The sequence below is a fragment of the Aspergillus sydowii genome (genome assembly GCF_001890705.1).
Source record: "Aspergillus sydowii CBS 593.65 unplaced genomic scaffold ASPSYscaffold_13, whole genome shotgun sequence".
NCBI lineage: Eukaryota > Fungi > Ascomycota > Eurotiomycetes > Eurotiales > Aspergillaceae > Aspergillus > Aspergillus sydowii.
In genome coordinates, this window is record NW_024467871.1 from 431,274 (window position 1) to 445,316 (window position 14,043).

The 14,043-nt window shown below is 49.5% G+C and overlaps 6 protein-coding genes across 6 annotated transcripts; 3 read left to right on the forward strand and 3 right to left on the reverse strand.

Annotated features, from left to right (window-relative positions):
• Positions 1-2: 2 nt before the first annotated feature.
• Positions 3-1,999, reverse strand: ASPSYDRAFT_61177 (TauD/TfdA dioxygenase family protein; the record flags this gene model as incomplete). Its single annotated transcript, XM_040849956.1, has 9 exons — positions 3-46; positions 565-644; positions 699-957; positions 1,017-1,107; positions 1,172-1,233; positions 1,290-1,332; positions 1,379-1,438; positions 1,560-1,588; positions 1,639-1,999. The coding sequence occupies 9 exons, from the start codon at positions 1,997-1,999 to the stop codon at positions 3-5; spliced, it is 1,029 nt and encodes a 342-aa protein (XP_040698403.1).
• Positions 2,000-2,756: 757 nt separating this feature from the next.
• Positions 2,757-5,527, forward strand: ASPSYDRAFT_49723 (uncharacterized protein). Its single transcript, XM_040847900.1, has 4 exons — positions 2,757-3,394; positions 3,450-5,156; positions 5,216-5,305; positions 5,367-5,527. Exons 1-4 carry the CDS (start codon positions 2,840-2,842, stop codon positions 5,457-5,459), a joined length of 2,445 nt encoding a protein of 814 aa, XP_040698404.1. The 5' UTR covers positions 2,757-2,839; the 3' UTR covers positions 5,460-5,527.
• A 104-nt stretch (positions 5,528-5,631) lies between these two features.
• Positions 5,632-7,288, reverse strand: ASPSYDRAFT_49724 (alpha-hydroxy acid oxidase). The gene is made up of 8 exons (XM_040847901.1): positions 7,137-7,288; positions 7,051-7,084; positions 6,654-6,991; positions 6,406-6,573; positions 6,278-6,352; positions 5,958-6,211; positions 5,819-5,895; positions 5,632-5,754 (listed from the first exon to the last, which is right to left on the reverse strand). The coding sequence occupies exons 1-8, from the start codon at positions 7,228-7,230 to the stop codon at positions 5,679-5,681; spliced, it is 1,116 nt and encodes a 371-aa protein (XP_040698405.1). The 5' UTR covers positions 7,231-7,288; the 3' UTR covers positions 5,632-5,678.
• A 1,341-nt stretch (positions 7,289-8,629) lies between these two features.
• Positions 8,630-10,012, forward strand: ASPSYDRAFT_93518 (cobalamin-independent methionine synthase II family protein; the record flags this gene model as incomplete). Its single annotated transcript, XM_040852843.1, has 3 exons — positions 8,630-8,959; positions 9,058-9,376; positions 9,441-10,012. The coding sequence occupies 3 exons, from the start codon at positions 8,630-8,632 to the stop codon at positions 10,010-10,012; spliced, it is 1,221 nt and encodes a 406-aa protein (XP_040698406.1).
• A 748-nt stretch (positions 10,013-10,760) lies between these two features.
• Positions 10,761-12,070, reverse strand: ASPSYDRAFT_135930 (uncharacterized protein; the record flags this gene model as incomplete). Its single annotated transcript, XM_040840736.1, has 3 exons — positions 10,761-11,165; positions 11,228-11,704; positions 11,768-12,070. The coding sequence occupies 3 exons, from the start codon at positions 12,068-12,070 to the stop codon at positions 10,890-10,892; spliced, it is 1,056 nt and encodes a 351-aa protein (XP_040698407.1). The 3' UTR covers positions 10,761-10,889.
• Positions 12,071-12,659: 589 nt separating this feature from the next.
• Positions 12,660-13,667, forward strand: ASPSYDRAFT_185450 (quinone oxidoreductase family protein; the record flags this gene model as incomplete). Its single annotated transcript, XM_040843559.1, has 1 exon — positions 12,660-13,667. One exon carries the CDS (start codon positions 12,660-12,662, stop codon positions 13,635-13,637), a length of 978 nt encoding a protein of 325 aa, XP_040698408.1. The 3' UTR covers positions 13,638-13,667.
• Positions 13,668-14,043: the final 376 nt, after the last annotated feature.

Sequence of the window (14,043 nt, forward strand, 5' to 3'; positions counted from 1 at the left end):
CATTATCCCTGATTTCTCAACTCAGACGCGGGTGGTAACATACCAGCTATTTCGGCCACGAAGAAGGATGTGGAGATTCCTATTACAGCGCTGAGGCGCTGAATCCGTGATATCCGTAATTTCATACTTGTATAAATATAGTCACAGTAACCAGTTCCTGGGTGTCGAAAATAGACGAAATTTACATGGCGAGGGTTTCAATGGTCTTTATATGTGGGTGGTGTCGGACAGTCAACTTCCTAAATAGGAAACTAATTTGTCCGACCCGACTGGGCCTCATTCTGATGTGCCTTGTGGTTCCAGGACCCACTGTTTTATTGCCGCCTTACTGTAGAATGTACCTGTACGGAGTACAACCAATATTGTCATAATGCATGTATTCTGAAATATATTTACTGTATCACCCTTATAAGGTTCCTTACCGACGAACCTGCCAGTTGTGCTGGACGGCGAACGACCAAAATCATTGCTAGGGCTTTTCCTGCCGGCCCTTGCTATTCGCGTCGAAGTATGCTTTGATGGTTATTAGTACTATTACCCATGATACAGTTGTCAAGCACTTACGTTTCTCGCCGAAAACAGTTGTCCGAATTCCCCGGCGAGGTCCCTCGAATGAACCAGGGATAACGCGATGGAGAGTGCAACTACAGACCGTAAGTCAACTCGTACTGTCGTGATAATGATGCATGTTCACTGACCGGTTATCCCACATAGCCACGCTACCAACATCCCACTTCCAACGAACAGCATGGTCGTCACCCGAGTGGATATGGTATGCGAAGAAATCAAGAATCTTATCCGACTCGGGCTTTTTGAGCTCAGCGAACCCCGTAACAAAGCCTGGATTGACATTGAGTGCCTTCAACCCAGTCACAGGGTGGGTTCGCACCGCAGGGTGGTGGGTGTCGATAGGTGCTCGATTTGTCTTTGCTTGCCAGAAATCGAGGATAGTGTCATCTAGTACTCACGTTAGATCTTCGCGGAACTGAGTCTTCTAGGTCTCTTGCATGACAAACATTGCAGCCGGGACGTGTGGATGGCGTGAAGGCCTTCGACGAACTTCTTCAGTGCTTCGCTTAGGACATCGTAGAGGCCGTATTGCGATACCTATATCTGCTGGTCAGAAGCACGTTCTCATCCAGCGAGAGTCTAGTTGCAGGGTAACTTATACCCAGGCGGTGTCCCCGCCAACTGGAGGATGCTCTTCCATTCTCAAAAGAGAGTATGATGGTGCTAGCTACGTTAGGGGATTCCTCGCTTTTTCTTTCTTTTCCATGACGAATACTTACGATTAATCTCAAATGAAGTGTCTGCATGGAAATCTGCCTGGGACTGAGATAATTAGTCCCCATTCTTTGGATCAGTGAGAAGGGCTTACCCAGGGGGTGTAGCTTAGGAGCTCGCGGTGGTCCTCTCGGCTCCCTTTGATGAGCACCCACTGCGTGAAAGTGGCAAGTCAGACATGGATGGAAGTACTATAAGAGGGGTTTAATTGAAAACCTTTTGATCCTACAAACTGTTAGTGCAGTTGAATGAAGACCCTGGCCGTCAGTGTTTACCTTTTGCGCCGGGTGTCTGTCCAAGATACCTGGGACATACATCAATAATAACAGCGCAGCCATTCTCCGCCTGACATACCATAATGTTGAAATAGCTCCACTTGCTTCTCAGTTGTCAGATCCTGATTCCTGAAAAAGACTACTCCTCTCTCGCTGACCAACAAGGCCAGTTCGTCTAGCTGCTTGCCCGTCAACTGCGAAAGCTGGACGTTTTCTAGGACGGTGCCAATGGACTCGGTCAGGTCAACGGGGCTGGCAACCGAGAAAAGACTTTTCTTGTCTGGATCGGCAAAGAGGGCTCGATCAGGGGGCGGATTCAGCGGTTCACGCGCCGGCTCCGGTGGGACATGGTCCTTGATCCTGGGGTTATAGTTTGGGTGAAGAGTAATTGGGAACCCAGAGTCCGGCGAAATGTGCTTACGGGCTTCGATATCGGCCATCAGTGCGGTTTCTGCGATAATATAGGATACCAGGTGGTGCAAGGCTTAAGGGGGGTTACTACGGAATACATCCTCTTTTATGCGCTGTTGGAGATGCCATCGTTGATCTTGCAGCGCAAGTGTGATAATTGCGCGATATGGCACCATCTGTAAACCCCAACCGCCAGTAAACTTTTACATACAGCAGCACCACTAAGGCATCCCTATCGGATATTCGGTCACATATTAGAGCTTGTGGTTGGTTGTGATGTAATTTGAAGGAGCCCTTGCGCATCAGCACCTTTTGGCCGAGCGCTAAGTCAAAGGAGCTCACTAATAGTAGCCTTGACAAAAAAACGCACTTCCTCGCCAGGTTCATAGAATTGAGACTTCCGAGATTGTAGCAACATACTAATAGCACACCCCGATACCAAGTCATTAATGACAGCAAGGCGCAATCGACTAGAAGAATAGCTTGTTGTTTGAAGTACATATGGCATGTACCTGATACCTTGGGCTTCGGACCCGCGATAGGCTCACGAACAAGTCCCACCAAAATAGCGAACAGAATGCCATTTAAAAGAAGGGTTCCTTTTGTTCTGTTCGCGATAGGTTTTCAAATATTTAGTAATGAAATACACCATGTCTGGGCATTGTCGGCCTTAGGCAGGCTACGCCGGTTAAACTACTTACCGGATTGGGTAAAGTTCGGCCCGGAGATGAAATTTCTTTTTCAGGCTTTGTATTTCTCCGTCGTCATCGGCCTTCGTTCTCGGTCTCGACACCTCCGGCGTACGACCATACTCCCCACTACAGCTTAACCTACTGTCTTTGGCTGCTGCGGAGCTCCTGATAATCCTAATGGGTGGGTCACAGCCGGAGCAGCTAAGCGCGGCGAAACGCAGTATTATGAAAGTAAACCCCCAGAAGCATGCCGCCACTCGGAGACATAGGACTGCCCTTTCATGCACATCATGTCGCAGACGCAAAGTCAAATGTGACCGTTTGACGCCTTGCACCCAGTGCGTGCGGTTGAGTATCGGAAATACCTGCACTTATCCTCCGTCTTCAAGAACTCCCTCATCTGTACCCGAATCAACGCCCGCCCGCTCTGTCGGGTCTCCAACAGTGGAGGATGTGCCCAATACTGATTCCACCCTGTATCCCGCCAACACACGCCGCGTTTCTGCATCACCAACGCTGGGCGGGGAGTTGACAGATCATGGCGCGGACCATGACACTAGTCCTGAGCCCGTGTTTTCGACGACCCAGACATGTCCGAACGAGGCCAAGCACCCAGAGCAGTCTACAAGCACCGATAGCTTTGTTCAGTTTATTGCCCCTCTCTCATTTAGGGGAAAGCAAAAGAGAACAAGGTTCTTCGGACGAAGTCACTGGGCCACGACCCTGGGCATGGTGAGATGCTAACCCTGCTCACTTGACATCTGTTAGTTAACACGGTCAATTATAGTTCCCTGACCTCAATTCCCACCTACATGTCTACTATCAAGATAAGCACAACCCAACAAACACAGAATTCGCCGAATATCTGTCCCTCAAGCGGCTGAAGCACGATGTGAAGGGCCCTGACCGACGATGGCAATGCGAACATCAGAACCAGCATTCTTTGAAGCTGAAAGAACTATTACCTGACCGTAATTTTGCGGAATATCTGATGCAGCTCTACCTCTCAACCTTTGAGTATACCCTTCGAATATTACATGTCCCGTCCTTCCTCGGGCAGTGGAATGGCATGGAAGCTCAACCTGACAGGCCATTATCAAGTGACGTTTTCCTTGCAAAGCTTCTTGTGGTGATGGCATGCTCTGCATGCTTTGCTACTAGAGAAAAACTAGCCTCAGTTGGGCTTGATGAGAAATCATTCATGCAGGTGTGTCACAGCTGGATTGAAGCAGTGACAACTTGGTTAGGGGCAATGACAGACCATGCTCAACTCAACCTGGACTTGATCCAAATAAAATGTCTGTTAGTTCTTGCAAAACAAGGCACAGCATGGGAGGGAGACCTCGCAAGCCTCGCCGCGGGTTCCCTGATCAGAGAAGCCATCTTGATGGGCCTCCATCGAGACCCATCCAACTTCTCCCACCTTTCACCGTACTGGGCCGAAATGCGGAAACGGCTCTGGTTGACGATAGTAGAGCTGGAACTTCAGGCGTCACTGTATAACGGGGTACCGCTTGCGATATCTTGGGATGAGTTTGACTGTCCTCCTCCATCCAATATCGAAGATGAGGATCTCACAATCAACTCTACCCACCTGCCGCCACCTAAACCGTCTGCTACTGCGACTAGGATGACCTTTCAAATTACACTCGCTCAGACATTACAAACTCGAATGGAGGTTTCCCGAACCATAAACCGAGTGCGATTAACTGTCCCGTACAAGGAAGTTATGGCCATGAGCGAGAGCCTCTCGAAGGGACTTGCAGATGCACCACCCGAGCTTCGCAGTATCAGTACCGATGGACCTCCTATTGGACCTGATGGCAGCTGCCCCGAGTTCCAGCGGTCATTCTTCCTCTTCCTCAACTATCGCTGCCTACTGGCTTTGCATAGGCCATTTTTTCTGAGACCTGCAGAAACCCGAGACGAGCCTTTCGTGTTTTCACGCAGGGCTTGTGTGCAGATTAGCCTCGCGTTACTCGCTCAGCTAGAATATACGCCAAGGAGTAGCCCAAATGACCAGCTCGTCAACAGCGATACCGCCTGTCCGCACATCTTGCAACTCAAGGGAGGGATGTTCCGGGACGATATTTTCCACGCGGCCATAACCGTCTGCTACGAGCTTCGCCTGCAGGTTAGGGATAAAGTGATTGACCCGTTTCCGGGGACTATATCGGTCTATATAGACCAAAGCGCATACTACCAGCGCATGGCCCTTTTTGAAAGCGTGGAAAGGGCAACCAAATATTTCGAGCTTAAAGTCTACAACGAGAAAAGGGCCACCAAGGTGTTTAATATCTTGACTATGCTCTTTACTTCAATAAAGAGTCAGGTACTCGCCGCCGAGCCGTCCCATAACATGGATGGGCAATCCGGTGGGAAGGTATTAACAGTAGATGATGCTTGTCCAGTGGCGTCTCGTCGCTGTCGGGAATTATTACTGGCAGATAAGCCCTTGGACAATTTAGGGACTGGCCAGCAAAATCTTAATCTTGTGAGATGACTTACCTACCTACAATTATCATTGCGATTAATTGCTGATATCACCTAAAGAACCAAGGCCCTATGACAGCCCATGCCGGATCGTCAGTACAACAGGGCATGCAGCCAGCGGTACTGGACAATAACCAAGGAATCAATCCTGTGAGTGATATACTGCATACTTCTTATTCCGTGAATTTTGGCCTCTAATCTAAGCTTCCAGGATGATCTGGATCTTGAGTGGTACTTCTCCTTGAATCCTCTATCTCCGTATCCGATGAATAACTGGCCGGAAGTGGATCCGTTTATGGTGTAACATACTTCGATATCTTCAACTGAGTCGTAATTAATCTCAAATAATATTAATCAGTTACACATTGCTGTAATGTTACGAATTGGTTTAATATTAAGGATGCAGATTTCGGAGCCGAGAGTAAGCAAATCGGAAGGACTCCGGTACGCTCGCTCTCGCCTTCCTATAATAACAGTGGGTCATTATAGAGCTTTATTACTTGGCCTAACTAGTTACAGCAAACTACAGCTTCAGCAACCGCCCATCCTGCTGCAGGAGCGATATATGCTCGCGGCTGATCTCAGAGATATCCTTACACCTGTCGAAGCACTACATTTAGTACACCAATCCCACTAAGATGGGTATAGGGTTACCGGACATACCCAGAAAGCGCCATGCAGGTCTTGAACTCATCGTAGAGCAGGTTAATAGCAAGATTTACGCCCGCTTGTCCATTGTACTGCATTGCAAGATCGTGTCAGCCGTTGTAAGTAGTAAATAAATCGTTTAAGGTAAACTCACAGCCAGTCCCCAAATAGCAGGCCTCCCAGCAAGACAGAAATCGGCACCTAGGGCAAGCGCCTTGAATATGTCCGTACCGCGTCGGATCCCACCGTCGACAGCAATTGTTATCTTGCCCTTCGCCACGGGCACAACCTCGCGAAGGACGTCGAGTGATGAGGGGACTGAGTCGAGCTGGCGACCACCGTGGTTGGAGATGATGATGCCGTCGAAGCCGTGTTTTATGGCGAGTTCGGCGTCGGCGGCGGTATAGACTAAAAAGATCCAGGTTCATGGTTAATATTGGTTTACGTGGGTGAATAGCGTGTTTGGTTGCGTACTGCCTTTCCCCCATATTTGCATCTTGGTGTGTTGGCGGAAGAAGGGGACGAGCTGGGGCCATTCCATTGCGGTGTCTGCGAGTAGCATTAGCATCTAAACCGTCTGATGTAGCAGGGAATACTGATACCATATGCCATTGACTCGTCACCGTCCTCGAGGTTACTAACGTCCACGCCGGGGAACAAGTTAGGGTACTCCATGCCCCTGGGCACGCCGAAACTGTTCCTATACTCGTTCAGTCGCCGGCCGAGGTAGGGTGCATCCAGCGTAACGAAGAGGGCCTTGAATCCAGCAGCTGCTCACAGTTAGTTTTTCTTTCTCTGTATTCTCTAACTTGCCTTGTATCCCTCAGAATTGAATGATCAGGTAGCTCACCCTCTGCCCTTTTAATCATCCGCACCATGGCATCCTTATTCTTAAGCAAGCTCATCTGCATCGCATACGGATTCCCATTCCCCTGCGCAATTACATCCTCCAGCGCGATGGTTGAATAGTTCGACAAGCCCATCAGAATACCATTCGTGGCCGCTGCCTTGGAGGTGGCTACTTCTCCCTCCTTGTGGGCTAGGGCTTGCATGGCGGTCGGGGACAGTCCAAACGGGAACTTGACTTTCGTTCCTAGAATAGTCGTTGACGTATCGAGAGTTGAGACATTGCGAAGGACACGGGGACGTATTAGATATCTGTCGTATGCGGATTTGTTCTCGCGGAGTCTGAGCACGGCATTAGTGATGAACGGAGTCGACTTGAGGCGGGAGAGAGAGAGGTATACGTGATGAGATCCATTGCGCCTTCATTGTAGTACTCTGCGTTTGTTAGTTCTGCTAAGTAAAATTCTTGTGGAAGTGTCTTGTCTACCTCTGTATGCCTTGTGCATCCTCTCGGACCCGAGGCGCTCGAGATCCTCGATGGAGTAGACCTTGGAGTCATGACTTTTGCCGCGGTTGGCCATTATCGAGATGTAGAACGGAGGTAGTAGTCGAGACTGTGTGAATACTCCTGGTAAGCGGCTTTCAAGTCCTGAGTTGGCCCTTTTGATGGTTGATATGGGCTCTCGGCGTCGCCTGCCTGTTGTGCGTTCCCCACATTGAGCTTACTCCACCACGGAAATAGATAGAACAGCTTGGTTATCAAGGCTGCATTTTCAGGATCTTAGTGCAGAATTGCGCTAGATTTTCTGTTTATCTCTATATTCTACTTTATAGCGAAGAAGTTCGGCGCTGTCCCAGTTGTTCTAGGGCTCTTGGTTCCTGCAGGTTGCGCTATAGCCCCCGGTGCCGCTGAGTTATGGCCCAGTCAATAGCCGTCTATAGAAAATCATTGACTTCGGTGAAATAGTCAACCGATAGATTCTGGGTGCTTTCTTTCGATCGGCGACCATTACTTATCTCGAAGGAGTCCTGGGCTGGAACGACTGCAGCCCTCGGCGTCGGTTGCCACATCAGGTCGGGCCGGCTCCGAATGTATACGGGTAGTCTTATACTCCGCACTAGCGATGTTTGGATTTGTTGGGAGTTGGGAGTTAGATTATTACATATAGGCACCTATACAGACTTGATCTTCTAGAATTGACGCGCCTTGCGCTATTTGGATGAGCCTTATCCTAAAACAGGCCTATTGCTAAAAAATATATCTCCTGATTATATTAGGGATATTTGGCCTGACTTTATCTTTATAGCTAATAATTACTTCTATATCAAAACAGCCTGTTCGCAGGCCGCGCTTCCCCCAGGGCTACTATATCTTTTAGCACAGGCAAATCTGGAGAGAGTATTTGAGATCTCGGAGACGAGCAAGGTCAACAATTGGGATGGATGTAAAGGATGTCGACATGTTGATACGTTTCCTCTGCTGGGATGGATTTGCCTTCAGCTTTGGCTATAAACTGGGTTGTGGCAGCGGCCATCGAGCCCTTATAAGTATGGGCGAAATCAAGCCATGGCCATAAGAGATACTGAACGGCCAGCATAGCACCTTCCGGCGGACATTAGCAAAACCGATGTTATAACCCCTCGAATGAGGCTTTTTGTTGTTCCTTGTTTATTTTCGACGCCCGAATTCCAACATCAGATCCGACGGCTTGAATGTTTTGAGTAGAGCCGACATCCGACGGAAATGAAAGTAGGTCCCGCCAGATGTGCGGGCGACTGGAGATCTGACCATTTCCTAACCAATGGCATGAATTGTTTTTAGACACTTTGGAGGGAGTAGGATGTCGACTCTTTTTCCCCCGCAATCGCAACCCGTAGTGCCCAATACAAAGCAAGCTTCCATTCCCCTTGCCCATATCTTTCCTGCACCACCTCGATTAACACTTCAACAATCCAGTTACCATCACCGGTCTCTAAAACATGTCGTCCCAGAATCTTCTTCGCAATCCACCCTTCCGTGCCGAGCATGTCGGATCATTTCTGCGTCCCGATGAACTGCTGCATGTTCGACACGCGTGGAATAACAAGGCGGCTACCGACACTGAGCTTAAAGCAGCAGAGAACAAGGCTGTAGACCAAATTGTTCAGCTCCAGCAAGACCTAGGCTACCATGGCATTAATGACGGCGAATATCGTCGCCACATGTTCTGGGGCACATTCTGGTCTAATCTTGATGGCATGGAAGAAATTGCCAGGCCAGACGCGGACATTTTCCGCCCCTATGTTCCGGATGTCGCCGCCTTCCTAGAGGTATGTCGCGTCCTGTCCGTGGACCAGATTTGACGAGAAAGAGATTCTTGCTGTAATATTTTATTCAATTCATAGAGCATCCATTAACTGTTCACCAGAAAAACTATAAGCCGGGTGAGGCTGTGGTGTGCACGGGAAAGATTGCTTATAACCCTTCCGCGTCAACGGCGCATATTGAGCAGGTGGAGTATCTCCAGCGAATTCTGCCCAAGGAGAAGCATGACAGTATTAAACTTACTGTTCCTGCCCCGACATGGTATCATCTCCGCTATAAAGATGGCCAGGCATATCCTAAGAGCGTCTATGCCAACGATGATGAGTATTTCGCGGATGTTATCGCAGTCTTTCAGAAGGAGTTGCAGGTTCTTTATGACCATGGCTTGAGAAATGTACAGATTGACGACCCAAACCTCTGCTGTACGTACTACGAGATACATGCATGTATTCTGTTTGTTACTCTTTATACTGACAAGAGTGACAGACTTCTGCAACTCGAAGATGGTGCATGACTTTGATAATGACGCTCTTAATCCGACCACAGCCGATGAACTCTTTACCAAGTATATTGACGTCTACAACCAAATCATTACTGCGGTCCCTAAGGGCCTGCATGTGGGTGTCCACCTCTGCCGTGGAAACTTTGTCAATTCACGCCACTTTACTGAAGGCGCGTATGACAGAATTGCCGCTGAACTACTGCAAAGACTGAAGGTGCCTATTCTTTATCTTGAATTTGACACTGAGCGCGCTGGCGGATTCGAGCCTCTCCAGCGCCTGCCTACTGATAAACGTGTGGTCCTGGGTCTTGTTAGCAGCAAGTATCCAAAGCTGGAAGAATTTGAGGCAACAGTGGCTAGGGTTAAGGAGGCTGCTCGGTATATTGCGCAGGGTAACGGCCAGACCGAGGCGCAGGCCCTTGATCAGATCTCCGTGAGCCCTCAGTGTGGATTTGCAAGCCATAGCAGCGGCAACGCCGTGACCTGGGAGGACATGGAGGCCAAGCTGAAACTTGTAAGGAAAGTTGCTGACAAGATCTGGCCTGGAGAGCCTTGAGAAGGAAATGTATGGGATAAGACCTCAAGGATCCTATTTTGTGCCCTGGATATTCTATGCCCTCTGATACTGCCCTGCAATAGCTTGCCACTTCGAGGGCCTTGCAACATGTATGCTACGGTTAGTGGGGCTTCTGGATACAGCTACAATTACATCTCCTTTTGGGGGCCTGAATCTTAAAGCTTACTTGGTTTATTTCGACTGGTGCTGCTAGGGGCTTTCCATAAAAATGTAGTGTTGCATTAGGTTGGGTTTTTGGTTTGGGTTCTACAAATAACTGGGCCACACGCTTCGACCGTCAACTGTTGAAATATCCGTATAGATCACGCCCTTGGCAGGGGCTGGACTTGCAAGCGTGCATACTATGACAATGTCAAAGGAGGGCTTCTCCTTCAGTATGTCTTTTCAGCAAACACTCGCTGTTTTTCACAGGTCACGACAGAAGAAACTCAATAATACCCCTATTACCTCGACCACCATCAAAACAACCGAACACAACAATAATGGCTATCCGCAAGACCTCCGCACATCTCACCATCGTCATGGTCAGTGAAGTACCGGGCTATTCCTCCTTGGAAGAACATATCCCAGAAATGGAGGATCCCGATTCTCAACCCCGTCGGAACCCTAGCAGGCACTTCGAACTGTCCGGTTGACCATGTAACGCTAACACACCTCATGGTTTTATTATTAATATATTTTGTGCTGTCTATGTGTATATTTATCACACAATTTGAGCTTCTAGATACCAGGCATTGCTATGCTATGTTGTTTGCTGTTCGTAGGTTTGAGTTACTATATCCATGCTTAATGCCCTTCCTCGCTTTCTATCCACTGGTCAGTGCGAGGAGAATCATCTCTGTATACAATCAGTGAATCAGTCATGGATCTTCGGTGGCAGAGGCTCCTCCTTCTCCGTGAGCACAAAATCAAACTCCAACAACCAGAACCCTTCTTCATGTTTCCCATCGATCTCTTTCTTGAATGTCTGCAGTCCATACTGTTTGGCGAGTTCCAGATTGGCGCAGAACTTGTAGTCAACCAGCAGACTGGACTTCACCCCGAAGACCGTATCGCTCTCCACGTACTTACTGTCCCTGGAATACAACGCCGTGATGAGCTTATTATACTCAGGGTGGAGGATCATAAAGTGCTATAATAATGCGTTAGAATAACCTGAACCATAGAAGTCCAGGACAGAATCCAGGTACGTACCATATGCGCCGGACGAAACCAGTGCCGGTTCAACTTCCGCAGGAGCTCACCAACCGGCCCATCATTCGAAATCGGATACGGAATAGGCCGCACACAGGTAAACGCATAGCGACCCTCGTCATCCGTGTAAAGCTTGCCCCGGCAATTCGGTTCGCCCTGGCGATCCGCATACTCGAGATCGTACGCGCCGTGGCCGTCCGTCTCCCACACATCTAGCAAGGCCTTTTTTATAGGCGTGCCCGCGACAGAGCGCACTTGGCCCCGTACGAGCGTCGCCTCGCCGTACGTCCCTGCTTCGACTATTGCAGCGCCGTTGTCGACCGTGTGGCAGTTTTCGTCGTGGAAGGGGCCCAAGACGGATGACTCGGTTGCACCGGGTTTGTGTCGGTAGGAGAGAGCGTCGACGAGGGCTGAGATGCCTAGCACGTCGGAGAGGAGGACCATTTCGTGTCGGACGTCGTCGGAGATTTGGCCGACCTACCCTTATACTATCAGTAGCAGCTCACTTGAATGAGTATTTAAATGTTTGGTTCGGCTCACCCGCGTTAAGAACTCCCACGCGGCCGTCCACTCCTCGAACTTGAGATCGACATCTCGGACGAAGTCGTGGGACGCCTGGATCAGCTTGGTGATGATATACTGCAGGCGCGGATTGTCGTGTACATTCGAGTTGACGGCAATGACATTGGGTGTGATGTTGTCGACGGTGAGGTCCTGGACTGGCGGAGGGACGTACTCCTCTGCTGGTGCTGCCCACTTCTTTCGAGTCTTTTCGCTTAGGTCCACGGGTTGGAATCCATCTGAGACGGGTTTACTGGTAATTGGGTCTGCTGTAGATGCCATATTTTCTCAAATAATGATAAAATAATTGTTTTCTGGGTTGAGGTTGTTAGATTGGCCGTTTGCGCACGCTCTATATATACCACTGGAAGGTCTATATCCGTCGGAGTGCCTCATATCTACTCCTGCAACCGGCATGTCACCCCTCATGAATAAAATCTGCCAGTTGATAGGCCAGCCCCGTACAAAGTAAAATTGCTCCCCAGTATCTCCCCGCCAAAGATTTATGTGGGGTTGTTGTTGCTGCAGTGTCTGTTCCGACGGAAGTCGGCTATTGGGTGGCTCTCCGTCGGTTCACAGTGTGCCCCATACTGATTCGCGTACAGTTCCTGGTCCAGCCGACCTGAACATAGTTTGATATTGTGTCTGTTCCGACGGAAGCCAAAGTCGTACAGACGGCTTCCCATTTCCAGCCCCGTCGGGGGCTTTTTCAAGGGACCGTCCGTCGGATCCAATATAGCTACGACTATACAAGGAACATAGCGGTCACGAGAACTTTCACTCATAATACAGATACCACTCTCATTCTATCATTCATGATACCTACTCAACCTTTACCACACCTACAATGACCACCACCATCCCAAACACAATGAAAGCCGTCCGCTTCCACAAAACCGGCGCCTCATCATCCGTTCTCAAACTCGAAAACAACATCCCAACTCCCACCCCCAAACCCACCGAAGTCCTAATCAAACTCCACTACGCAGGCGTCAACTTCATCGACACCTACCAACGCAGCGGGCTCTACCCCATCTCCCTACCCGCCGTCTCGGGCCGCGAGGGAGCCGGCACAATCATCCAGATCGGATCCGACAGCACCCATCATGGATTCAAGGTAGGAGACAGGGTAGCTGCATTCTGCCAAGGCACAATGGCCGAGTATGTAGCTGCGCCAGCTACGGCCGTGGTGAAGCTCCCACAGTCTATATCTACGAAGACGGGCGCCGCTGTGCTCCTGCAGGGTCTCACGGCATGGACTCTAGTAAAGGACGCGCATGCCGTGGAAAGAGGCCAGGTTGTGCTTGTGCAGGCTGCGGCTGGTGGGACAGGGGGGCTTTTGGTTCAGATGGCCAAGTATCTGGGTGCCGTGGTGATCGGAACTGTATCGACGAGTGGAAAAGCGGCTATCGCGAAGGGACTCGGCGCGGACCATGTCATTATCTACAAGGAGCAGGATGTGCTAGCAGAGGTGATGCGCCTGACGGAGGGAAAGGGGGTACATGCTGTTTTCAGCGGTATTGGGCAGGCGACGTTTACTGCCGATTTGGCGGCTACGTGCAGGAAGGGCACGCTCGTCTCGTATGGTAATAGCAGTGGGCCGGTGGCTGGATTGAGCGTCTTGGAATTGAGCAAGAAGAATGTTAAGCTTGTGCGGCCGACATTGGCTAATTATATTGCGGAGCCTGAGGAGTTTGAAGAGCGCACTGGGCAGCTGCTGAGTTTGGTTGCGGATGGGATTGTCACCGTTCCTCTCAGGGGTGAGTATGGCCTGGATGGTGTGGGTGCTGCACAGGATGACCTTACTGCTCAGAGGACCACTGGTAAGCTGGTTGTGAAGATAGCTTAGTCTTGACAGCTATATGTATGAATCCATGTCACGGTGAATGGCGATGAACTAAGATTTTGAAAAGTATATGCCGTTGCTGGTTACTCACTTACGGGACAATGGATTCACTATTCAAATATTGTACCATTTCTCCCGCGTAATCATGAAAGCTCATCTTGGAATATTCGAAGATAGATAGACGGATGAATAACTGGGATGCAGCTCAATTAAAACTATTGCTTACAACTACCATCGACTACGCCTCACGACGTCATCGGATAATACCATGTCTAATTGCGGATATAATCCGGATCAATCCCATTATCATACGCCTCACTCCTCGCCGGCATCTGCAGGTTAAGGAACGCGAACCGGCCCCTGTACACCTAATAATTTAATACGGCGGACTATTAGAGCAAAACTGTAA

Excerpts from the sequence above, each read along its gene's own strand:
- ASPSYDRAFT_49723 (XM_040847900.1), top strand. The coding sequence starts at position 2,840 with ATGGGTGGGTCACAGCCGGAGCAGCTAAGCGCGGCGAAACGCAGTATT. Across the intron at positions 3,395-3,449 it reads GGGCCACGACCCTGGGCATG|TTCCCTGACCTCAATTCCCA; the intron begins GTGAGATGCTAA and ends GGTCAATTATAG. Across the intron at positions 5,157-5,215 it reads GCCAGCAAAATCTTAATCTT|AACCAAGGCCCTATGACAGC; the intron begins GTGAGATGACTT and ends TATCACCTAAAG.
- ASPSYDRAFT_49724 (XM_040847901.1), bottom strand. The coding sequence starts at position 7,230 with ATGGCCAACCGCGGCAAAAGTCATGACTCCAAGGTCTACTCCATCGAG. Across the intron at positions 7,085-7,136 it reads GATGCACAAGGCATACAGAG|AGTACTACAATGAAGGCGCA; the intron begins GTAGACAAGACA and ends TAACAAACGCAG. Across the intron at positions 6,212-6,277 it reads GCAAATATGGGGGAAAGGCA|TCTATACCGCCGCCGACGCC; the intron begins GTACGCAACCAA and ends GGATCTTTTTAG.